Source organism: Equus przewalskii, chromosome 13, assembly GCF_037783145.1.
Source record: "Equus przewalskii isolate Varuska chromosome 13, EquPr2, whole genome shotgun sequence".
Classification (NCBI taxonomy): Eukaryota; Metazoa; Chordata; class Mammalia; order Perissodactyla; family Equidae; genus Equus; species Equus przewalskii.
In genome coordinates this window covers 3,856,789-3,883,810 of record NC_091843.1, presented here as the reverse complement: position 1 = coordinate 3,883,810, position 27,022 = coordinate 3,856,789, and the positions used below count along the sequence as shown (strand labels likewise).

The window sequence follows — 27,022 nt, the reverse complement described above, 5'->3', positions numbered from 1 at the left end:
TAGCCTGGGTCCCAGCAGGGAAGCCCCGCCAGCCAAGCTCACTGGCCCCGTGGACTGCAGATTGTAAACAGGGATCTCAGCAGATTTCCACACTGGGGCAAACACTTCCCAGGTGTGTGCGAGTACTCACAGTGCAGCTGTGCTCCAAAAGAGGGAACATGTCCTGGGAGGCTGCAGGAATAGGCGCAGTAGTTTTGAGCCCACTGGTGATCACTTTCTGGAGGGAAGGGAGAGCTCAGAGCACCCCTGAGGCACCAAAGAGTGGCCCTAGCCTAGTGAGGAAGCCTCACCCAACAAGGACAGTCCACATAAGTGCCTGAACGCACCCTAGGGTGGGGCAAGCACCCATAATACCCCCACAGCTTCCAGCAGATGGGGTGGGAACAGAAACACTGCCCATGCTCCCCCATAGCTGTAACAAGGGGAATCTGCATCCTAAGAATACCACAAATGCCCCGAGAAAAGATTAGTTCATCAAAAACCACAAGAAACTGCAGCAACAACTCAAACCAGAAGAAAATGGCAATTCTCCAGAAACCAACACTGAAGACAAAGAAATATACAACCTAAATGACAGAGAATACAAAATAGCCATCATGAGGAAACCCAACAACTTACAAGAAAACACAGAAAGACAATTCAAGGAGCTCAGTAATAAAATGAATCTCTTCACCAAAGAGATTGAAACTATAAAAAAAAGTCAAGGGGCCAGCCCGGTGGTGCAGTGGTTAAGTTTGCACGTTCCACTTCAGTGGCCTGGGGTTCACCAGTTCGGATCCTGGGTGTGGACATGGCACCACTTGGCAAGCCATGCTGTGGTAGGCGTCCTACATATAAAGTGGAGGAAGATGGGCATGGATGTTAGCTCAGGGCCAGTCTTCCTCAGCAAAAAGACGAGGATTGGCAGCAGATGTTAGCTCAGGGCTAATCTTCCTCAAAAAAAAAAAAAAAAAAAAAAAAACAAGCAGAAATTCTAGATATGAAAAACAATTAATGAAATAAATAATCTAGAATCATTAAGAAATAGAATTGATCTTATGGAGGAAAGAATTGGTCTTCTTGAGGATAAAAATGTAGAAATTCTACAGGTGGAGACGGAGACAGAACTAAGATGTTAAAAAAATGAAGAAATTCTTCGAGAAATATCCAACTCAATTAGGAAAAGCAACATAAGGATTATAGGTATCCCAGAGGCAGAAGAGAGGGAGAAAGGAGCAGAGAGCTTGTTCAAAGAAATAATAGTTGAGAACTTCCCAAACATGGGGATGGTTTCAGATTTATGGACAAATGAAGTTAATCGAACGCCCAATTTTATCAACATGAACAGACCCTCTCCAAGGCATATCATAGTAAAAATGGCAAAAGTTTGAGATAAATAAAGAATATTAGGAACAGCAAGGCAGAAGAAAATAACCTACAAAGGAACCCCTATTAGGCTTTCAGTGGATTTCTCAGCAGAAACCCTACTGGCTAGGAGAGAATGGAATGATATATTCAAAATGCTGAAAGACAAAAAATTTCAGCCAAGAATACTCTATCCAGAGAAACTTTCCTTCAGATATGATGGAGAAATAAAGGCTTTCCCAGATAAACAAAAGCTGAAGTAGTTCATTGCCACTAGACCTCCCCTACAAGAAATAATTAAAGATGTCCTCACACCAGCAACAAAAGACAAAGGTCTACAAAGCTCTGAGCAAGGAGACAAATAGACATGATCAAAAACCTGCAGCTCTCTACTAGAACAGGGAGGCAAAGGCTTGATTACAACTTAAAAGAGAAAGGGAAAGAAAGCATCAAAAGTAATGAGAAACACTTCAACTTAGCCACAAACTCACAAAATTAAAAACAGAACAGAGGCAGGACCAAGATGGCAGAGTGAGTAGTCTTCTTTGTCTCTTCCCCTTCGAATCTACAACTAATTTGACATTCACTGGTTAACAAAGGATATCCATATAGCATCTCAAGATGCCTGAAAGACCTGTGCTGCTATACATCGGAAGGCAGAGGGACTTCCCCCCTGGGAGGAGGTGGAGATAGGTGAAAACTCTCCAACGCCCAACCCCCAGACAGCCTAGTACCTGCAAGCGGCTCTCTTCCAGTGGACTCCCCCATAGCATCGCCATGCACCAAGGGCACGAGTGTGTGCACACTGGCAGAGCGATGGTGGAAACAGGTGACTACAGCCCTACTGAAGCCCCCCGTGATTACACCTACGCCCAGGGGGAAACTCCAGGATCCTGCACCGGCGGCAGGGAAAATCTCTACTCATCATTAGTGGAGAGGCCCCTCCCAGCACTCAGAACACCAAGAGGCTCCTGAAGAGGAGGATCCTGGGCAGGGCAGCAGCCCACCAGCCACCACTGGACTCATGGACTCTGGCTGTGTCCCAGAGGGGGCAAGGGGCACCCAGAGATCCCGTGGGAGTTGTTGGAGGCTGGGTGGAGCTCCAGCGGCCCAGCTCCGTGGCCCAGGGGGAAACTCCAGGGTCCTGCACTGGCAGCAGGGGAAGCCCAGCATTCAGAATGCCGGGAGGCTCCCGAAGAGGAGGATCCCAGGCAGGGCAGCAGCCCACCAGCTGCCACCTGACTCACAGACTCCAGTTGTGCCCCAGACGGTGCAGAGGCACCCAGAGATCCCATGGGTGTGGTCAGGGGCTGGGTGGAGCTCCAGCAGCCTGGCTCCATGGCCCAGGGGGAAACTCCAGGGTCCCACACCAGTGGTAGGGAAAGCCTCTACTTACCATTAGTGGAGAGGCCATGCCCAGCATTCAAAGCACTGGGAGGGTCCCGAAGAGCAGGATCCCCGGCAGGGCAGCAGCCCGCCAGCCGCCGCCAGACTCATGGACTCTGGCTGTGTCCCAGACAGGGCAAGGGGCTCCCAGAGATTCTGTGGGAGTGGCCTGGGGCTGGGGGGAGCTCCAGCAGCCCGACTCTGTGGCTCACGGGAAACTCCAGGTTCCCACAGCAGCCTCAGCGAAAGCCTCTGCACAGCACTAGTGGAGAGGCCCCGACTGGCAATCACAAGGCTAGAAGACCCTGGGGCGAAAGTAGCACAGCCAGGTGAGGTAACTACAGACTGCAGAAGATACCTGTAGCTCTGCTGGGACCTATAGTGGACAAGTGAGATCTTGTGGACTCTGACAGTGACAAAGCTGCGATTATAGGTGATCCTGCTCCTGGCTGCTGGGAAAGCCCATAACACCACTGCAGACCCCAAGGAGGGAGCACGTCTAAGTGGGCTGCAACAGTAGGCACCAGCAGCCTGAGGCCCCCTTGCGATTACCCCCACAACTGACGAGGGACCCCACAGGGCCACTGTGACTATGAGGAGGGGCCCAGGTCCAGTCAGTAACAGCTGACAGGGTTCCTGTTTGGTGCAGTCTAAACAGCTGCTCCCCCACCACACCAGTTGAAACAAGTGGAAGCAGTAACTAAACTCTTTCTCTATGCAGAGGCACAAATCTACGCCATCAAGCAGTATGAAAAATATATTAAATCTCCAGAACAGAAGGAAAATGACAAGTACCCAGAAAACAATCCCAAAGACAATGAAATAGATAACCTAAATGATGATGAATTCAAAACAGCCATTATTTAAAAATTCAATGAGTTAAAAAAGAATTCAGATAGACAACTCAACGAGTTCAGGAGCTATGTCACAAAAGAGCTTGATACTATAAAGAAGAACCAATCAGAAATACTGGAGATGAAGAACACAATGGAGGAGATTAAGAAAAATCTGGACTCTCTGAACAGTAGGGTCAATAATATGAAGGACAGAAATAGCAATTTAGAGGATAGGAATATAGAAATGCTGCAGACAGAGGAGGAGAGAGAACTAAGACTAAAAAGAAATGAAGAAACTCTCCGAGAATTATCCAACTCAATTAGGAGATGCAACATAAGAATTATAGGTATACCAGAGGGAGAAGAGAAGGAGAAGGGGGCAGAAAGCCTGTTCAAAGAAATAATTGCTGAGAACTTTCCAAACCTGGGGAGAGACATGGAACTTCATGTGACAGAAGCCAATAGATCTCCAAACTTTATCAATGTAAGAAGACCAACCCCAAGGCATATAGTAGTGAATATAGCAAAAGTCAATGACAAAGAGAAAATACTAAGGGCAGCCAGGCAGAAGAAAATAACCTACAAAGGAACCCCCATAAATCTATCAGCAGATTTCTCAGCAGATCCCTTACAGGCTAGAAGAGAATGGAATAATATACTTAAAACTCTGAAGGACAAAAACTTGCAGCCAAGAATACTCTACCCAGCGAAAATATCTTTCAAATGTGACAGAGAAATAAAAACTTTCCCAGATAAACAAAAGTTAAGGGAGTTCATTGCCACAAGACCTCCTCTTCAAGAAATGCTCAGGAAGACCCTCATACCTGAAAAATCAAAAAAAGGAAAGGGGTTGCAAAACCCAGAACAAAGGAGATAAGTATAAGGACAATAACAAAAAGTAGCAGGTCTCCATCAGAACAGGTTAACAAAAGTTAAATAAAACATTGAAGATAAAAGGAAGGGAAACACCAAGAATAAATATAATCCTGTCATTTTAAGCACAAACTCACAACACAAGAAGGAAGAAGAACAAAAAAGTCTGACAATAACAACCTAGAAGGGGAAGAGAAAAGGGATAGAACATTTTAATTTAAGGAAATAAGGGCTATCAGAAAAAGGACTATCTCATCTACAAGATGTGTTATACAAACCACCTGGTAACCACTAAACAAATAACAAGAATAAAGACACAAATTACAAATAAGAAGAAAGCCAATACAGAAATTTACCTACCTCAATTAGGAATCCAAAAATCACAGGAAGAGAAACAAAGGAAATGTAAGAGAACCAGAAAACAAGTGATAAAATGGCAGCGGTAGGCCCCCACATTTCAATAATCACTCTAAATGTAAATGGATTGAACCCTCCAATCAAAAGACACAGAGTGGCATGATGGATCAAAGAACAAGATCCAACAATATGCTGCCTCCAGGAAACATACCTCAGCCCCAAAGACAAACACAGACTCAGAGTGAAGGGATGGAAGACAATACTCCAAGCTAATAATGAAGAAAAGAAAGCAGGTGTTGCTATACTAATATCAGACAAAGTAGACTTCAAAGCAAAACAGGTAAAGAAAGACAAAGAGGGGCAGTATATAATGATAAAAGGGACGCTCCACCAAGATGACATAACTCTTATAAATATATACACACCCAACATAGGAGCACCAAAATTTGTAAAGCAACTATTAACAAAACTAAAAGGAGACATCAACAACAATACAATAATAGTAGGGGCCCTCAACACCCCATTAACACCAATGGATAGATCATCCAGACAGAAAATCAACAAGGAAATTATAGAATTAAATGAAAAATTAGACCAGAAGGACTTAATAGATATATATAGAACACTTCATCCAAAAACAGCAGGTTACACATTCTTCTCAAGTGTGCATGGGACCTTCTCAAGGATAGACCATATCTTGGGAAACAAAGCAAGCATCAATAAATTCAAGATGATTGAAATAATGTCAAGCATCTTTTCTGATCATAATGCTATGAAACTAGAAATCAACTACAAGAATAAAGCTGGGAAAGGGGAAAAAATGTGGAGACTAAACAACATGCTACTGAACAAATAATGGATTATTGAAGAAATCAAATATTATCTGGAGACAAATGTAAATGAAAACACGCCATACCAACTCATTTGGGATGCAGCTAAAGCAGTCCTAAGAGGGAAATTCATTGCAATACAGGCTCACCTCAATAAGCAAGAAAAATCTCACATAAACAACCTCAAACAACACCTAACAGAATTAGAGAAAGAAGAACAAAGCCCAAAGTCAGCAGAAGGAGGGAAATAATAACAATTAGAGCAGAAATAAAAGATATTGAAACAAAAAAAGACAGTAGAAAGGATCAAGGAAACAAAGAGTTGGTTCTTTGAAAAAATTAACAAAATCGATAAACCCTTAGCCAGACTCACTAAGAAAAAAAGAGAGAAGTCTCAAATAAATAAAATTAGAAATGAGAGAGGAGAAATCACAACAGATACCGAAGAAATACAAAGGATCATAAGAGAATACTATGAAAAACTATATGCCAACAAATTGAACAACCTAGAAGAAATGGATAAATTCCTAGACACTTACAACCTCCCCAAACTGAATCAGGAAGAAATACAGAATCTGAATAGACCAATCACAAGTAAAGAAATAGAAACAGTAATCAAAAACCTCCCCAAAAATAAGAGTCCAAGACCAGACGGCTTCTCTGGAGAATTCTACCAAACATTCAAAGAAGATTTAATACGTATCCTTCTCAAACTATTCCAGAAAATTGAGAAAGATGGAGCACTCCCTAACACACTCTATGAAGCCAACATCACCCTGATCTCCAAACCTGACAAAGACAACCCAAAGAAGGAAAACTACAGGCCAATATCACTGATGAACATAGATGCAAAAATCCTCAACAAAATTTTGGCAAACCGAATACAGCAATACATCAAAAAGATTATACACCATGATCAAGTGGGATTTATACCAGAGACACAGGGGTGGTTGAACATCTGCAAGTCAATCAACATGATTCACTAAATTAACAAAATGAGAAATAAAAACCACGTGATCATCTCAATAGATGCAGAGAAAGCATTTGACAAGATCCAACATCCATTTACGATAAAAACCCTCAATAAAATGGGTATAGAAGGAAAGTACCTCAACATAATAAAGGCCATATATGACAAACCCACAGCCAACATCATACTCAATGGACAAAAACTGAAAGCCATCCCTCTGAGAACAGGAACAAGACAAGGGTGCCCACTTTCACCACTCTTATTCAACATAGTACTGGAGGTGTTGGCCAGAGCAATTCGGCGGGAAAAAGAAATAAAAGGAATCCAAACAGGCAACGAAGAAGTAAAACTCTCACTGTTTGCAGACGACATGATCTTATATATCAAAAACCCCAAAGAATCCATAGGAAAACTATTAGAAACAATCAACAGCTACAGCAAAGTTGCAGGGTATAAAATCAACATACATAAATCAGTAGCATTTCTATACGCTAACAATGAACTAACAGAAAGAGAACTCAAGAACTCAATCCATTCACAATCGCAACAAAAAGAATAAAATACCTTGGGATAAATTTAACCAAGAAAGTGAAAGATCTATACAACGAAAACTACAAGACTTTCTTGAAAGAAATTGATGATGACATAAAGAGATGGAAAGACATTCCATGCACATGGACTGGAAGAATAAACATAGTTAAAATGTCCACACTACCTAAAGCAATCTACAGATTCAATGCTATCTCAATCAGAATCCCAATGACATTCTTTACAGAAATTGAACAAAGAATCCTAAAATTCATACGGGGCAGCAAAAGACCCCGAATTTCTAAAGCAATCCTGAGAAAGTAGAACAAAGCCGGAAGCATCACAATCCCTGACTTCAAAGCATACTACAAAGCTAGAGTAATCAAAACAGCATGGAACTGGTACAAAAACAAGTGCACAGATCAATGGAACAGAATTGAAAGCCCAGAAATAAAACCACACATCTATGGACAGCTAATCTTCGACAATGGAGCTGAGGGACTACAATGGAGAAAAGAAACTCTCTTCAACAAATGGTGCTGGGAAAACTGGACAGCCACATGTAAAAGAATGAAAATTGACCGTTCTTTTTCACCATTCACAAAAATAAACTCAAATGGATCCAAGACCTAAAGATTAGGCCTGAAACAATAAGCCTTCTAGAAGAGAATATAGGCAGTACACTCTTTGACATCAGTTTCAAAAGAATCTTTTCAGACACCATAACCCCTCAGACGAGGGAAACAATAGAAAGAATAAACAAATGGGACTTCATCAGACTAAAGAGCTTCTTCAAGGCAAGGGAAAACAGGATTGAAACAAAAAACAGCCCACTAATTGGGAAAAATATTTACAAGTTATTTATCCAACAAAGGGTTAATCTCTATAATATATAAAGAACTCACACAGCTCAACAACAAAAAAATCAAACAACCCGATCAAAAAATGGGCAGGGGACATGAACACACATTTCTCCAAAGAAGATATACAGATGGCCAATAGACACATGAAAAGATGCTCATCATCACTAGTCATCAGGGAAATGCAAATCAAAACTACACTAAGATATCACCTTACACCTGTTAGAATGGCAAAAATATCCAAAACCAAGAGTGACAAATGTTGGAGAGGCTGTGGAGAAAAAGGAACCCTCACACACTGTTGGTGGGAATGCAAACCGGTGCAGCCACTATGGAAAACAGTATGGAGATTTCTCAAAAAGTTAAAAATAGAAATACCTTATGACCCAGCCATCCCACTACTGGGTATCTATCCTAAGAACCTGAAATCAGCAATTCCAAGAGTCCCATACACCCCTATGTTCATCACAGCATTATTCACAATAGCCAAGATGTGAAACCAACCTAAGTGCCCAGCAACTGATGATTGGATAAAGAAGATGTGGTATATATATACAATGGAATACTACTCAGCCATCAAAAAGGACAAAGTCATCCCATTCACATCAACATGGATGGACCTTGAGGGTATTATGTTGAGTGAAATAAGCCAGACAGAGAGAGACGAACTCTGTATGACTCCACTCATAGGTGATAGTTAACATATAGACAAAGAGATCTGATCGGTGGTTACCAGGGGAAAGAGGGGGTGGGGGGAGGGCACAAAGGGTGAAGTGGTGCACCTACAACATGACTAACAATAATGTACAACTGTAATTTCACAAGGTTGTTAACTATCATAATCTTAGTAAAAAAAATTAAAAATAGAACAATTTGTAACAGCAACTACTCAGAAGGGGAGAGGAAAGGGAAGGAACCTGTTTAGGTTAATGGAGATAAGAGGCTATAAGAAAACGGACTATCTCATCTCCAATATCTTTCATACAATCCTCATGGTAACTACCAAACAAAAAATCAGAGCTGAGCCACAATTCACAAAAAGAGAGAGAACTGAGAAATCCCTCTCAGGAAACCAACAAACTGAAATTGCAGTCACAAATACAAAGGAAGAGAAACGGTGGAAACATAGACCAACCAAAAAACAAGAGATAAAATGGCAGCATTAGGCCATCATATAACAATCTCTCTGAATGTAAATGAACTGAACTCTCCAATCAAAAGACACAGAGTAGCTGGATGGATTAAAAAACAAGACCCAACAACATGCCACCTCCAGGAAACACACCTTAGCTCCAAAGATAAACATAGGCTTAGAGTGAAGAAATGGAAGACAATACTCCAAGCTAATGGCCAACAAAAGAAACCAGGTGTTGCCATACTTTTATCAGTCAAAGCAGACTTCAAGTTAAAAAAGACAGTGAGAGACAAAGAGGGGCAGTATTTAATGATAAAAGGGACATTCCACTAAGAGGACATAACACTTATTAATATATATGCCCCTAACACAGGGGCACCAGAGTACATAAAGCAATTATTTAATTTATTTATTTATTTTAAAGATCGGCACCTGAGCTAACAACTGTTGCCAATCTTTTTTTTTTTCTTGCTTTTGTACTCCCCAGATCCCCCCAGTATGTAGTTGTATATTTTAGTTGTGGCATCTTCTAGTTGTGTCATGTGGGATGCCACCTCACCGTGGCTTGATAAGTGGTGCCATGTCCATGCCCAGGATCTGAACCGGCACAACCCTGGGCTGCCGAAGTGGAGCACGTGAACTTAACCACTCAGCCACGGGGCCGGCCGCCAGAAATTATTAACAGACCTAAAGGGAGAAATTAACAGCAACACAATAATAGTAGGGGACCTCAACAACCCCCTTACTTCAATGGACAGATCATCTAGACAAATAGTCAACAAGGAAATAGTAGGTTTAAATGAAACACTTGACCAGATGGACCTAACAGACATATATAGAACATTCCATCCAAAAACAGCAGAATATACATTCGTCTCAAGTGCTCACAGAGCATTCTCAAAGACAGACCATATGTTGGGTAACAAGGCAAGCCTCAATAAATTCAAGAAGATTTAAATCATCCCAACCATCTTTTCTGACCACAATGCTATGAAGCTACAAATCAACCACAAGAACAAAACTGGGAAAGTCGGAAATATGTGGAGACTAAACAACATGCTATAGAACAACCATTGGATCATTAAAGAAATCAAAGTGGAAATTAAAAAATACCTCGAGACAAATGAAAATAAAAAGACAACATACCAACTCTTATGGGATGCAGGAAAAGCAGTCATAAGAGGGAAGTTCATAGCAATACAGGCCCACCTTAACAAGCAAGAAAAATCTCAAATAAGCAATCTTAAAATGCACCTAACAGAGCTAAAAAAGAAGAGACAAAGCCCAAAGTCAGCAGAAGGAGGGAAATAATAAAAATCAGAGTAGAAATACATGAAATAGAGACCAAAAAAAAAAAAAAAAAAAACCAGTAAAAAGGATCAATGAAACAAAGAGCTGTTTTTTTGAGAAGATAAACAAAATTGACAAACCTTTAGCTAGACTCACCAAGAAAAAAAGAGAAAAGACTCAAATAAATAAAATTAGAAATGAAAGAGGAGAAATTACAAAAGATACTACAGAAAAACAAAGGACTATAAGAGAATACTATGAAAAACTATATGCCCACAAATTTGATAACCTAGAAGAAATGCATGAATTCCTAGACTCATACAACCTCCCAAAACTGAATCAAGAAGAAACAGAGAATCTGAGCAGACAGATCACAAGTGCAGAGATTGAAACAGTAATCAAAAACCTCCCAAAAAACGAAAGTCCAGGACTAGATGGCTTCTCTGGAGAATTCTACCAAACATTCAAAGAAGATTTAGTACCTATTCTCAAACTATTCTGAAAAATTAAAGAAGATGGGACACTTCCTAACACATTCTATGAGGCCAACATCACCCTCATACAAAAACCAGACAAGGACAACACGAAGAAGAAAAACTACAGGCCAATATCACTGATGAACATAGATGCAAAAATCCTCCACAAAACATTGGCAAATCGAATACAGCAATACATTAAAATGATCATACACCATGATCAAGTGGGATGCAGGGATGGTTCAACATCTGCAAATCAGTCAATGTGATACACCACATTAACAAAATGAAGAATAAAAATCGCGTGATCATCTCAATAGATGCAGAGAAAGCATGTGACAAGATCCAACATCCATTTATGATAAAAACTCTCAATAAAGTGTGTATAGAAGGAAAGTACCTCAACATAATAAAGTCCGTATACAACAAACCCACAGCCAACATCATACTTAATGGTGAAAAACTGTAAGCCATCTCTCTGAGAACAGGAACAAGACAAGGGTGCCCACTCTTGCCACTCCTCTTCAACACACTACTGGAGGTACTGGCCAGAGCAATTAGGCAAGAAAAAGAAATAAAAGGAATCCAAATTGGAAAGGAAGAAGTGAAACTTTCGCTATTTGCAGATGCTATGATTACATATATAGAAAACCTTAAAGATTCCACCAGAAAACTACAGCAAAGTTGCAGGGTACGAAATCAATTTTAAAAAATCAGTTGCATTCCTATTCACTAACAATGAACTAGCAGAAAAAGAAATCAAGAATACATCCCATTTACAATTGCAACAGAAAGAATAAAATACCTAGGAATAAACTTAACCAAAGAGATGAAAGACCTGTACACTTAAAACTATAAGTCATTACTGAAAGAAATTGAGGAAGACATAAAGAAATGGAAAGATATTCCATGTTCATGGGTTGGAAGAATAAACATAGTCAAAATGTCCATACTACCTAAAGCAATCTACAGATTCAATACAATGCCAATCAGAATCCCAATGACATTCTTCACAGAAATACAACAAAGAATCCAAAAATTTATTTGGAACAACAAAAGACCACAAATAGGCAAAGCAATCCTGAGAAAAAAGAACAAAGCTGGAGGCATCACAATCCCTGACTTCAAAACATACTACAAAGCTATAGTAACCAAAACAGCATGGTACTGGCACAAAAACAGACAAACAGATCAATGGATCAAAACTGAAAGCCCCGAAATAAAACCACACAGCTATGAACAGCTAATCTTCGACAAAGAAGCCAAGAACATACAATGGAGAAAGGAAAGTCTCTTCAAAAATGGTGTTACTGGACAGCTACATGCAAAAGAATGAAAGTAGACCATTATCTTGCACCATACACAAAAATTAACTCCAAATGGATTAAAGATTTGAATGTAAGACCTGAAACCATAAAAATCCTAGAAGAAAATATAGGCAGTACACTCTTTGACATTGGTCTTAGCCACATCTTTTTGAATACCACGTCTACTCGAGTAAGGGAAACAAAAGAAAAAGTTAACAAATGGGACTACATCAGACTAAAAAGCTTCTACAAAGCAAAGGAAATCATCAACAAAATGGACAAAATCAACAAAATCATCAACCAACTGGGAGGAAATATTTGCAAATCATTTATCAGACAAGGGGTTGATATCCAAAGTATATAAAGAACTCACACAACTCAACAACAACAACAAAAAAACCAAACAACCCGACCAAGAAATGGGCAGCAGATATGAACAGGCATTTTCCAAGGGAAGATATACAGATGGCCAACAGGCACACGAAAAGATGCTCAACATCACTAATCATTAGGGAAATGCAAACCAAACTACAATGACGCCAGTCAGAATGGCTGTAATTACCAAGATCAAAAACAACAAATGTTGGAGAGGGTGTGGAGAAAATGGAATGCTCACACACTGCCGGTGGGAATGCAAACTGGTGGAGCCTCTATGGAAAACAGTATGGAGATTCCTTAAAAAGCTAAAAATAGAACTACCATACGATCCAGCCATCCCACTACTGGCTATCTATCCAAACAACTTGAAATCAACAATCCAAAGTAAAGTATGCACCCCTATGTTCATTGCAGCACTATTCACGATAGCCAAGACTTGGAAACAATCCAAGTGCCCATCAACCGATGATTGGATAAAGAAGAGTGGTACATATATACAATGGAACACTACTCAGCCATTAAAAAAGACAAAATCATCCCATTTGCAAGAACACGGATGGACCTGGAGGGAATTATGCTAAGCGAAATAAGCCATACTGAGAAAGACAAACACCATATGATTTCACTTATATATGGAATATAAACAAACACATGGACAAAGAAAACAGTTCAGTGGGAAGGGGGGTGGAGGGTGGGCACAGGGGTGAAAGGGAGAACTTATGAGGTGATAGACAAGAAATAATGTACAACTGAAATTTCACAATGATGTAAACTATTATGAATCTCAATTTTAAAAAACAATATAAAAAAAAAGAAAGGAAGGAAGCTCTTGGATTCCAATGAACTCAAAATAAAATTTTCCTCTTTTTTAAAGAGGAATCATAAAATATAACAAAAAAGTTTTAATAAACTAGATTTCATTAAACATACAATAAAATAATTAGAATAAAAGTCATGAGACATATTCAGAAATTTTTAGATAGAAAACTACAAACTTTACTGAGGGATGCAAAAATAATTTGCATATGTGGACAGGCTATGTTACTAAATGGAAAGAATTAGCATGAGAAGAATTTGTAATGAATGTAACAGCCAACACTTATTGAGTGCTCCATCTGTGGCAGAAATTAAACTCCATGACTTATGTCGGTTCCTGTCTGTATTACCCTCAGCAGTCCTGAGGCAGACGTTAACATGATCCCCAATTTACGATGACACTGAGACACAGAAGAAGCTGAACTTGCTCCTTTCCTACATCTAGAAAGGGACTGAGAAAGGATTCAAGCACATCCAGATGTCTACAGCCACTGCACTTTGTCACTATCTAAATTTATCTAAAATTTCATGTAAATTTCCCCCCAGCTTTCTTGACCTATAATAGACATATAACACTGTACATGTTAGGGTGTTTTCTTTGTGGTGTATGCATGGAAGAGTGGCGTGGGAGCTGTTTGGGTGTGGGTAACAGGTTGAGGTGGATGCTTAATTAAAGTTCTGTGGTTATTTTAGAGTTGGGAGGAGAAAGAGAACCCAAGGCCATTCCAGGCTTCAGAGTTCAATTCTAGCCGAGCAAGGCAACTGCACCTGGAAAGGGAGAGACATGAGCCCCAGAAGTGGCTCCAACTCAGAAGGCAAAGAAGAGACGGGTCGGGCATGGGCTTGTGGCCACCTCAGAGCCTGCCGGCCACCTCGGGCCAGAGGAGGAACGTTTGGGAAAGGAGGTGAAGACAGTGCAATGGAGCTTTAGAATGAACTGAGGATTTGCATAAAACAAATAGTCCAAGTCAAAAAGGAGGTAAATGCCAACCCCAGGAAGAGCTCAAAGCCGCACAGTCGGGGTGCTATAATTGGGGTGCTCTACCTGGCTCGAGTGTTATGTATTTGCATAATAATGGCCATTTATTTAGCTAAAAATAGGGGTATAATCCTATTTGGAGGTTGGAGAGAAGGCAGAATACAAAAGAGCTAACCCTCAAGTATGATACAAGGAAGTAAAGATATAACGCTGAAAATTTACAAATTAAGACAAAAGCAACACAGGCATATAATTTAGAAATACAAAAGTAACTACTAGGAGAAAGAGCTAAAAGTTGAAAATCATTGCTCCTGGATCATGGGAGAGTGGTTGCTTTTGTTGTTGCTGTGGGCCTTTGGTATGCTTAATTTTTAAATTCTTGCAAGTATTGTCTGATGCGGTTTTTTTTTTTTTTTTTTTTTTTTGAGGAAGATTAGCCCTGAGCTAACATCCGCTGCCAATCCTCCTCTTTTTGCTGAGGAAGACTGGCCCTGAGCTAACATCCGTGTCCATCTTCCTCTACTTTATATGTGGGACACCTCCCACAGCATGCCTTGCCAAGTGGTGCCATGTCCACACCCGGGATCCGAACTGGCAAACCCCGGGCCGCTGAAGTGGAACGTGTGAACTTAACCACTGCACCACCAGGCCAGCCCCTGTCTGATGTGTTTTTAAATAAAAACTAAACAGATTTGATATTATCTGCAAATTATTTCAGTTAACCCACATAATTACTTGTTTTTATCAAGGTCTCTTCTTTCCTTGGTGAAAAATTAAGTTCTTAACATGACGGTAAATTCCTGCTTTGAGAGAATCTCAACCTTTTTCCAAGTCATAGACGTTTCTAGGACATGTTTCCCTCGCATGTGTTGGGAGCTAACACCCTCTCACTTGAATGGTGAGCTGGCTTCTTTAAGGTAACTTGTATTGCTGTGCATACTCTGGGTGACATTAAATTTGTTCCCAAATGATGTGCAGGGATGAACAGAAACCTAAGCAAGTCAAAGAATGATGTTAAGAATTAGACTCCATCCTAAAAATGTTTATTTTTGCATTCCAGGTTTAAATTTCTATCAGCAGATTTAAGGGAGAGGCTCCTTATAAATATCCTGAATCAGATAGCTCAAGGCTGCAGAGGGAAAAAAGATCCAGGGCTGACTTTAAAATTTAGCTCCAACCTGTGACCTAGGGGCTTCAAAAACCAGCCAAGGAAAATCCAGCAGGCTTCCCCTCGGATGAGTGCCCTTTGAGGGCAGCTGTGCTCCTGGAAACTGAGAGAACTCCTGACACTGGGTCTCTGAGACAGAGAATAAGAGATCAAAATTCTCACTGGGTTTTATCCTCAGTTTGGGAGTTTTCTTACTAAATGACTGGAGTGTCAGCAGGAACGAGCTGCTGGGGCTTTTGGGGGCTTATCCCAACCCTGCACCCTGCACCCATCCTTACGCAGAGATTGGCTAATGAGCTGAATGCTTCGCGCCTAGAGTTTCAATACTGTGCTTGTCTGCTTTCTGAGGGACAGCAGGGAATGCTATTACCAAAGGGATTTTGTGTCCAAGATGAATACTGCAATTTACCCATTTTCATTCTACAACAGATAAAACAATACTTTCATTGGATTGTGTTATTATTATCATAGGTTTTCAAATATGCTTTGTGGTAGGTTTGTGTAAGTCACTACAGAATGCTAACACAACACAAGGCTCTAACCCAGCATGCCGCAACCTGTGGTGTGCACAGGACTCCCCACAAGTGCTTATTAAAATGCAGATTCCCACGCTCCCCTCTCAGTAGTTTGGCTCAGTAGGCCTGGTGGGGACTCACGGACCCCACCCTGAGAACCCTGGTCTAACTTCCGTCAATCATTTGGATGTTTGCATCCAACCTTTCTGAGACTGGAAAGGGGATTGCTCATGTTTTTCAAAGACCCGGGCTTCGGTACCCACCACTCTGAAGAATTTCTCTGGTTATTAGTTGCACAGTATGTTTACTGTATATTAAAGCAGGTGAAATAGGTCAGTGGCCACTCATTCTGACTATGCAAACCTGTGGCCTTGTATGTGCACGGACTGTCCTGCCCCCGCCTGCCGCAGTGGGAAGAAGTGGGAGGCGGTGAGTTGGGTGCTGTGTCCCCAAGGGTCAGCTGATAGAGGGGGGCATGTATGTCTTTAGTACGAATGTCACACATCTGGACCACAGAGTCAACGTGAGGGGTTGGCAAAACGCTCACATCTGCAGTGAGCAAGGTCTGTTTCCAACAATCAGATGACCGGAAGCACAAGACCACAAGATGACCAAGGCCAAGACCACTTCAGTGTTCTTTCCCCTCAACAGGAGTTCAGAAGGACAGAATCGAGAGATGGTGAGGAGAGGTCAGGGGTGTGTGTATGGTCCAATTTTCTATTGCTGCACAATTGTAACACAACAATCATTTTTTACGTTAATGGATTCTGTGGGTTGAGAATGTGAAAAGAGCATGGGATTTGGTGAGCTATTCTCTGCTCCACGATGTCTGGGCTTCTGCTGGGATGACTTGAACAGCAGACAGGGGAGCCCAGACGCATAGCTGGTGCCTGGACCCCAATGGCTGGGGATGGGCATCAGCCGGGACTGTCAACTGGAGGCCTGCACGGGGCTCCCCAGCACGGGGCTTCAAGTGGTCGGGCTTCTTACACGGTAGCCCAGAGCTCCAAGGGCCAGTGTCCCAGCCATCCAGGTGAAACTGCCTGGCCTTTATGACCTGGCCTCAGAAGTCACAGTGAGTCACCTCTGCCACACTCCACTAATGGAGGCCATCACAAACCCTCCCAGAGAACATCAACCCTACCTCTCGATGGGAGAAGCATCAAAGAATTTGGGATAGTGGGGTAAAACTGTCACAGTTGGTCATCAGAATAGTAAATAATAAATGATAACAACAGAAGAAAATTTCTCAGAGCTGAAAAAAGTCATGAGTTTCAAATTGAAAAAGAACCCCAAGTGCCAAGGAGGAGAAAAAAGAAAAGGATTCAAACCTGCACACATCCTGATGATATTTCAGATCACGAAAGATAACTATTCCTAAAGACTTCCCGAAAGAATAATAGTCTACTCAAAAGGAACAAGAATCAGAAGATGACATCAGACTTCTGGCTGGCAACACTAAACACAAGGATAAGGGTAAAATATATTTATTTTCAGACAGAGGAGAGTTCAGAATTCATACTACCCAGAGCCAGCTCTAAGAGAGTTTCTGAAGGATACGTGCCACAAAACAAAACCAAAAAATGCAAAAGGAAGACATGAGACACAAGAACTGGAGAGCAGGGGGCTGGCCCCATGGCCAAGTGGTTAAGTTCTCACACTCTGCTTCGGCGGCCGGTGGTTTCACAGTTCGGATCTGGGGCGCGGCCATGGCACCGCTAGTCTAAGCCACGCTGAGGCAGCGTCCCACACAGCAGAGCCAGAAGGACCCACAACTAGAATATAAAACTATGACCTGGGGGGCTTTGGGGAGAAGAAAAGAAAAAAAAAAAAGAACACGCAACAGATGTTAGCTCAGGTGCCAATCTTAAAAAAAAAAAAAGAATTGGAGAGTAGAGACCAAGAAAGCAAGTAATTGCATAATTTAAAAAATTAATAGCAATTTTGGAACCAAAATAATTTCTGTGGGTTCCCTGTTCTGCCCCTGCCAGGATGCTGGTGAGGGCAGGCTACTTAAGACTGCTCTTGCAGGATCCTGAGAGATCTGGGTTCAGGAGTCCAGATTTCTAGAGTTTTCAGCTGAGCAGTGGTGCCGAGAAGTCCATCAGCTGAGACCATGGGGATGTGCCATTGCACAGGCACGAGACCTAAGTCACCCAGTTTATTATCATTCAGTCATCTCCTGCAGGACTTCTCACAAGTCAGTCTTAACGTCCTCTCCCCCTAAGATCCTACTGCCTCCTAAATTCTGACGTGTGAAGTTTCTCCTAAATCTCTCAACCATTTAACACTTTTCCCTCCTTCTACATAATAGCTTCTCCCTCTGATCACCATTCCCTCCTTGAATGAGTTAGGATTAGGCTCAGCTGTGAGTAAAAGAAATCCCAACATAACGCAGGTACTGAGGTGGATTTCTCTCCTTGTGAATGTCGTCTGCAGTGGTGGCCAGTCCAGGGACCTCAGCGTGCCACGCTCCAGATGGCCACGTGCCCAGCAGCCTGTCTGCGGGTTATTCTGCCCTCGTCTCTAAGTTGCAAGCCCAACTTTCTATACTGTTGTAGGATGCCAGGTCTGGAACTCTCAGAGCTGTTTCCCAGGCTCTTAGCCAACTGGCCTCCTGCCGGGTTCTGCCGTTGAGACACTACCTGGAGTTTGGAAGGGGAAGGTGGAAAAAGGGACTTCCTTTTTTCCAAGCCTACTAGCAGCAGCAGGAGCCAGTGGCACTGAACTTCCCCTGCCCGTCAGCAGAAACACCAGCTGTATCACGCTCCCTCCTGCCTGGGCTGTGCCTCCCTTGGAAGTTCCTCCTTCTCAGAGCTCTGCGCACTAACCACAGTGCACTCCAAGCTCTGGGGTTCTGGTCACATTACCTCTCCCTTTCGTTCCCTCTGGGAGATATCGGCTTCCTACAATGAATTTCTTGGATGCCTCAGGGCCCCTTTTTCCTCATTCAGCTTTCCCACAGTCCTGTAACTACCTAGATCAGCCCCCCACCCCCGACGTTTGAAATACCTAGCGTGGCGTGTGTTTTCCAGACTGGATCCTGAATCATACAATCTACCCTGCACTCCTTGACGGCAGGAACTGTACCTCTGCATCCACTGCCCACTGCTTAGTTCATACTAGAAGTTTATTAATAATGACTTGTTGAATTAATTAGCCTTTAGTCCATGATGGAACTAAAATGGAAAGTCGAAACAAAGCATGATAAAACCATGGGAAAGATTATTTCAGTGTACATATGTATTGTCAATATTATTGACAGAAATCAAGAAATACCAAATATTGATCATGAGATTCTTACAATAAAGCTGCCTTTTTGAAATGCATACATTTTCAAGTTAACATTTATTGAAATATTATATATGGAAAAATGCAAAAATCTTAGCATATGGCTCAATGAATTTTCATTCCTCACATCAGTCTCTCCATCTCCACCCAACGATTCTTATCCCCTTTTCTTAATTTTTTTCTCTTTAACCACTGTTATAGGTTGAATTGTGATCCCAAAAAAGCCATGTTGAAGTCCTAAACCCCAGTGCCTCGGGACATGACTTTATTTGGAAATACGGTCTATGTCGATCTGACAAAGTTAAGATGAGGTCATGGGGGGTGGCTAATTCAATATGACTGGTATCCTTCTGAAAAAGAGAAATTTGGAGACAGGTGGAAGACGACGTGAAGACAGCTGTGTGACGACGGAGTCCGAGATTGGCGTGATGAGTCTACCAGCCAAGAAATGCCCAGGGTTGCCGAGAATCGACAGAAGCTGGAAGAGGCAAGGGAGGATGCTCCCCTGGACCTGTCAGAGCAAGCACAGCCCTGCAACACCGTGACTTCACACTTCCAGCCTCCGGAACTGCAAGACAACAAATTCCTCTTGTCTAAAGCCACCGCGTTTGTGGTACTTAGTTAGGGTAGCTGCAAGAGACTAATACAAGCAGCATCTAACAGCCCATATAGTCATGCGTTGCTTAACGATGGGGATACGTTCAGAGAAATGCATCATTAGGTGATTTCGTCATCACGTGAACATCATAAATTTATGCAAAACTAGATGGTACAGCCCACTACACACCGAGGCTATATGGTACTGATCTTATAGAAACACCGTTGTACACGGGGTCCGTCACTGACCTAAACGTTGTCATGTGATGCATGACCATTTCACTTACTTCCCCAGTCGACTGTAGGCGAAGACTTCTGTCCCTTTTGCTCTCTGTCGCGTCCCACTGCCTAAAACAGTGGCAGCACAGTGTGGAGATGCGAATATTACCTGCAGTCCATGGCAGACCTGTACGTGTTAGAAAACTTGACATACACATAGGGGGACAGAGGCTGGGCTGGTTTTAGCCACAAATAACAGAAAACACGACTCACAGCAGTTTGAACATATACGGATTTATTTTTTCACGTAAAAGCCCAGCAGTCACAGTCCAGAGCTGGGGCAGCAGCTCAGTGACATCCTAAGGACCCACACTCCACTCAGCTCTGGTGTTTGCTTCTGCCCCCGTGGTCACAGGGGGCCTCTGCAACTTCGGGGGAGTCACCTCCACAGTCTGGCAGGAGGGGGAGGGGCAAACAGCCACACCAGCTGCTGGCCACGCCTTCCAGTGAAGGCCTCCGCAGCAAGCTGCCTCTAGCCTCTCCTTAGCCACAGCCCTCACAGGGCACCTGAGCTGAGAAGGAGCTGGGAGGGTTAGCTGAGGACTTAGCCTTCAGCCACAGAAGAGAAGGGGAGGGAGCAGTACTCGGAGGGGCCGTGTGGGCCACCGCGTCCTGCCTGCTGTGGTGGCACTGCTCACACAGAAGGATGAGTGAGTCAGTAAAGGTGCTGGGACAACTGGCTGCACACGGGAAGACCAGATCCCTAGACCACACCCTGCATGAACATTAACTCCAAGATGATTATACACTAAATTTGAAAAGCAAAATTTTAAAACTTTGGGGGAAAAATATCTTTGGAAAAGGTGTAGACTGCATATGACACGACGTCATTAGAAAAACAAAAAGACAAGCACCGCGGGGCATCTGCAGAGCGCACAATGAGGATCCTGACCCGGGAGCACCTGGACCTCCACGAGAAGGGGGCACAAAGACAATCATACCATGAGAGACACGAATGCATCTTTGAGGATCCAGAGATCCTGGACCTGATTAGTAGAGAAATGGACACTGAAACTTTCGTACCCATCAGACTGTCAAAAAGTAAACTCTCTGACAACAGTTAAGTGCTAAGAAGTGGGCAGACGGGATCTCAGTTACCGGGGTGGGAGCACAGTGGACACAACCCACTTTGAACAGCAATCCAACATCTAGTAAAGCTGAAATGCACACAAGTTGCAACCCAGAAGTTGTCGCACACTTGTGCTCAAGAATGCTTAGAGCAGCGCTGCATCTAAGAGCAAAACCCTGGAAACCACCGAAATGTCCAGCAGCGGCCACTGGAGAAACTACAGTCTGCTAAGGCCGCAGCTTGAGCTACACGTAATCCAGACTCAGAAACAGTGCTGAATTTTAAAAGTGAGGAATACATCTGTGCACCATTTAAAGATTTAATTTTTTTTCCTTTTTCTCCCCAAAGCCCCCCGGTACATAGTTGTATATTCTTCGTTGTGGGTCCTTCTAGTTGCGGCATGTGGGACGCTGCCTCAGCGTGGTTTGATGAGCAGTGCCATGTCCACGCCCAGGGTTTGAACCAACGAAACACTGGGCTGCCTGCAGCGGAGCGCACAAACTTAACCACTCGGCCACGGGGCCAGCCCCTGTGCACTATTTATAATTTTTGAAAATGCAGAATACTATGTATTTAGGGATACACACCTCCATGGTAACATTTTTAAGAAATACATAAAAAGTAGCAAGCAGCGATCACCTCTGGGAGAGGGGCATGCATCTAGGGCAGGGGACAAAGAGGGGTGCAAATATGGCAATGTTTTATTTCTCACGTGGCACGACACGTCCAGGGATACACATTTCTATTTAACTTCAGATGATGAAATAACTCAACTTTTAAATTGCACACGACCAACACACAGATTATGGCATCACGGCCCCACATGCACGGAAAGGCAGATGCGAGAACACACATGTGCTCGGCTAGGGAAGCCCCTCTACGTGTGAAGCAAACAAGACCCTGCCAGCCGAGCGCAGAGCAGCGCAATCGCTGTGATCCGTCTTTGAGTCGGTAGCCGATCACCTGCTGGATCTCAAGTCTGGATGCTCATCAGCACCACCTGCGGGCGGGGGAGGCGGTGGCAGGTCTTTTAAAACTGCCCTTGCCCAGGCCCCGACTTCCTAAACCAGAACTGGAGAATGAGGCAGGCTCACTTCATACTCCAGGCGACTCTAAAAGGCAGCCCAAGCGTGAGAGCCATACAGTGCAGGATGCCAATCTGCCTAATATTCGGGAATTCAAGGATGGCCAGGTGTGGTGAGCGTGGTGCTGATGAGGTGGTTGCAGCAGCCATGGAGAGTTCCAGACCCCGGGCCTCAGCTGTTCGTGTCACTGTGGATACAGCGCTCCTCCCAGGAGGGACACAGTGAGTGAGGAGGGAGCCCCCCACCCTAGTGGATCTCTGGTGTCCACGTGGGTGTTGTAGAGTGAAGCGAGTTAATACATGTCAGCCACTCAGAACCACACTTGACAGATAGTAAGCATTCAACGTTAGCTACTTTTCAAGTAAGGAAACTGTTTTGAGGAAAGTAATCAGCAAAATATTTCAATAAAGGGGATCCTCTTTACTCTCATGGCTTCACGAGTAGGCTCCCAGACCCATGTGAAGGAAAACAGCTCAGACGTCTCCGTCACCATGAGCTTGTCAACAATCTCTTGACATCTAACCCGCTGAAGGAGGAGTCCCAAATATGCAAAGGGAACATGGAGAGGGACAAGAAATGGGTAACAGATCCATGAAGAGCTCTGGAGACAAAGACTGAGGGGAAAATAAATTCCTACTCTTCACTTCATCTACTTGTATGCTATTTATTTTTCACAATGAGCATCTAATTGATAAGGTTAATGACGAAAAGCCTGGTTGCAACAGGAAGATAGGGTTTGTACTTGCTTTTAAGATGGAAACTCAAATGTTATTTAATTATGGGTGGGAAGACACTGAACGTGGCTCTGGCCCAGATGGGGACACACAGTTCCGGGTGGGGTCAAGGATCAGGAGGGGAGGCCCAGACAGCAGCAGGAGACCATGGCCCAGGTAGAGAGAACCCCAAGTGCCAGATGGCGCTCTCCCGGCAGACGCCGGCTCTCCTCCACTGCCTGTACCATCTCTGCTCCCTCAAGGCATCCCAAGAGGAACACTGCTACTGACCCCAACCTGTCCTCCTGCACCCACCAATCTCTTCCAGACCATCCTGGAGTCCCTGTAGCCAGAGCGCCCTAGAGTTCCCTTGTGCTGAGGTCACCCTCTGTGTGGTACCCCAAACCGTCCCCCTGCCTGACCCTTTCACTCAGAGGCCCAGAGCACAGGGGAGATGGCACAGGGTCCTGTCCCCATGACCCCACTTGTGGTGTGACACCAGGCAAGTTCTGCTTGACCTCTGAGAGCCATGATTCCCAACCCAGGAAACGGGGAGCCCAGCACCTGCCTCCGGGGCTGTGCTGCAGGCTCAAGGGGACGTGGCTGAGAGCTGTGAAGCCCTGGGGGGCTGGGAGTTACTTGGAAAAAAAGAAAAGTGAGCCTCTCCGGACAGTTACCCCACTAAGGTGGGTCATTCCACTTTATTTAGCAAACGGCCACACTCTGGGCCCCTCCAAGCTGCTCCTCCAGCCTCACTCGAGGGTCTGCCTCAGGAAGAAGGTCACCTTCCAGTTCCCAGGTGAACGGGAAGGCCCAGGTCCCCGAGTCGGCCTCCTCTTCTGCCGCACGCACAGGACAGAATCACTGCTCGAGTCCTCTGGCGCCCGCCCAGTGCAGTGGCGGGCCTCGGCTCAGCTCCAGGCACAGATCCCTTGCTCCTGAGATGCCAACAACAGGCCAGGGCCTCTGTCCCCAGCTGTGGGGGGCCAAACCCTTATTCCCCGGCCCTACAGCCTGTCCCTCCTGGGCAAGAAGCAAAATGTAGGAAAATACTTTAATTATTTCTTTGAAACGGTTAAGAAATAAGGTCGTCCTTGTTTTTCTTTTACAATCCCAGTAAAAAAAAAGTTCACATTAGTGCTGGGCCCCAAGGTCAGGCCCTTCCCCGAGCCAGTGCCGGCCACTCAGTAGAAACGCTTGTTCCTCTCCTGCCGCTTCTGAAACACCACGGCCCCCACCACAGCGCACACGATGATGCCCAGGAGCGCACACAGCAGCAACAGGAACACCCGCCACCCCGTCAGGGGCCCACTGCGGAAGTTCCCCGTCGGGTCATCCACGTTGTCTGAGGGAAAGAAAGGGGGGAGTGAAGCGGCAAAGCAGAGAGGCCGTGTGGGCCCCCAGGACACAGGGCAGTCCAACAGGACCCAGGAGGGCCCCACAACCACCCTACAGGTCAAAGTTGTGTCTTCTCACAGCCGCCCCAGTGAGGGACAGGAGAGTGGACAGAGGGACAATCCAACTGGGACCGAGGTACCCAGGGATTGAGGCCCCAGGTGCCTTCTGCTGCAAGAAACTGGTGAAAACTGGATCCCAGGGCTCCCTCAGGGAGCCTGAGTCTGCCTTGGGCAGGCCCAGGATCTGCTTTCACAAGCCCCACCCCCGCCCCAGAGCAGTCGTCCGAGTTCCCCATCTGGAGAAACACTGCCCGGCTAAAGGCTGCCCTGACTCACACTAGGATGGAACTTCCAGGTCCCCAGCGCCCTCTCCACCTCCACCCCATCCTTCTGCTCTGGCCACACCACTCCTCTGCCCACTAACACCATCGATGACTGCTGGCACCAGCCTCTGACACACAAGGGATCTCGTGGAATCCTGACCACCCTGGGACGTGGCTCTCACGATCTCTCTTTCAGAGGAGGCTGAGGGCAGGAACTGACTTTCCCAAGTTCACCAGCCTGGGGTGGAGGAGCTAGGGTCTGGACTCAGGTCCTACAAGGCCTACGCCCCCGCTCCTGCCTTTCTCCTCTCTCCCCAGCTACGACCCCCTACTCCGTACTAAGGGATCCACTCAGGCCTCCTCCCAGCCAGGCCTTGGCCCCCAGGCTCGCCTTTCAGCTTGCTGGAATGCCAGCCACAAGCCCACCTACATCCTCCCTTCCCACACAACATGACACGGGCAGGCCTGCTGACCATGTCTCACCACCAGCCTCTCTCCACCTCTGCCCTCTTCTCTGCCTCAGACACTAGACGGAGCCCCGGGGCAGCACCCAGCCATGGCTAGGCAGCAAATGAAAGCTTTGGAACCATCTGCTGAAGAAACAAATGGATCAACAAGCCTGAAAACGAGTTAATCCCTGCCTTGCCAGCGACAGGGGATTGCTGGGGAGTCAGAGAAGATGATGTCTCTGAAAGCCCTCGGCAGCCAGAAAAACCGCAACTGAAGGTTGCAAAACAGTGTTGTATGGCAGGATTTGTTTGGCCCCCAAAACATTTAAAAGCAATTTGAATTGTAAAAAAGTGAGATGTCGAATAAAACGCTGAATTCCACTCTGGCTCACCCACCACATGGTGACCGTGGGCTGGGCTGAGAGGCCTCTCAGTGCCCTGCCCTGAGCCCACAGGTACGACTTCAGGGTTCTGAGGGTGGACTTTTCCACACACAGGGGCCTCTCTTCCCCAGCCAGAATCCTTGCTCTGAGGGTGGAGTGGGGGCTAACCAGTGCCACGGCAAGAGCCCAGACTTTGGGGTTTTGCAAAAACTCATATTCGAATCCTTTCTAGCTGAGGAAACCTGGGAGATCGGTTGCCCTGGCCAGTGGCAAGACCTAACTGCCAGACCGTACACTGACGTCACGCATGTGTGGTATCAGAGTGCCCCTCATGCCATCTACACCTCTACGTCTATACCAACAAACTGGCCCCTTTGGCTTTCCTGGCCATCATCCCAGCACCGAGTGCAGGAAGCAGCAGACACAGGTGCTCACACAGCTGCTTATTAGCACTGACTGCTGATCTAAGAGCCCAGGCCACAGCCACAACCACAGCTGGACTAGGCAAGGGCAGGAGGACCATAGGTACTTGCCCAAGCTGGCCCCGGGCCTAGCCCCACGCCAGGCCACCCAAGCCAGGAGGGGCTGCACACATGTACCTTTGGGCGACTTTAGGAAATTGACGCTGGGCTCGATCTTGGTCCAGTCGATGTTCTCCTCGTCAGGTGTGTGCTCTACCATCAGCTGGAACAGCTTCATGGAGATGATGTCATGATTATCTGCAGGATGGAGAGTTAGCCTGTAAGGGGGCTGGAGCCCCCCTCAGGGCGCATGGCCCGTGCCCCTCCCCAGCAACATGAAATGGCCAGATCCCCCAGGGAGAACCCGGCTCCTGCTCATCACTGGGCATATTTTCTTCCCAGTGACCTCTGGCCGCCCCCAGCAGGCAGTAATTCAGGGGCTAGATTACCCTGAGGACCTCCAGAACTCAGCAACAGAAACCTGGGAGGAGACAGAGTGGACAGAAAAAAACATGGGTTTTACAGTCAAAATCATCCAGGCCTAAATCTGGGGTCAGCTTCCCCTTTTCTAAATGGAGGTGATAATCTCCATCTTGCATGGGTGTCGTGGCAGGTCAGTGAGACAGCAGACGCGACGCGGAAGACACACTGCCTGGCAGGCAGCATGAACTTGAAAACAGAGCCAGATAAGGCTCCGCGAATCACTCTACGGCTGGTTGAGAAGCCTGATCCCCCTGAGGGCAGGCAGCCACCAGACATACCTGAAACAGAGACCCAAGTACAGGATGCTGATCAACGCCTCGGCAACTTGCTGAGGGCTCAGCCCCAATACATGGTCAGTGACTGCATCTGAGGAGACTTGGGAAACGCCCAGTCTAACCAGTACAGGCAGGAGAACCTCTGCTTGATGCTAATTGTAATCACCCA

General features: G+C 45.0%; 1 protein-coding gene across 2 annotated transcripts in view; it reads right to left on the bottom strand.

The window, feature by feature from the left end:
• The window catches only part of LMAN2 (lectin, mannose binding 2), a 57,013-nt gene that overhangs the window by 15,919 nt on the left and 14,072 nt on the right, over window positions 1–27,022 (bottom strand). The window contains exons 7-8 of one of the 2 annotated variants that reach the window (XM_008506441.2): window positions 26,234–26,353; window positions 23,751–24,427 (exon numbers count right to left, since the gene is read on the bottom strand). In XM_008506441.2, coding sequence (XP_008504663.1) covers window positions 24,267–24,427; window positions 26,234–26,353 — 281 coding nt within the window. In that variant the 3' untranslated portion in view covers window positions 23,751–24,266. Of the gene's footprint in view, window positions 1–23,750; window positions 24,428–26,233; window positions 26,354–27,022 lie in introns of those variants that run through there. The other variant, XM_070570259.1, reaches the window with a different exon arrangement.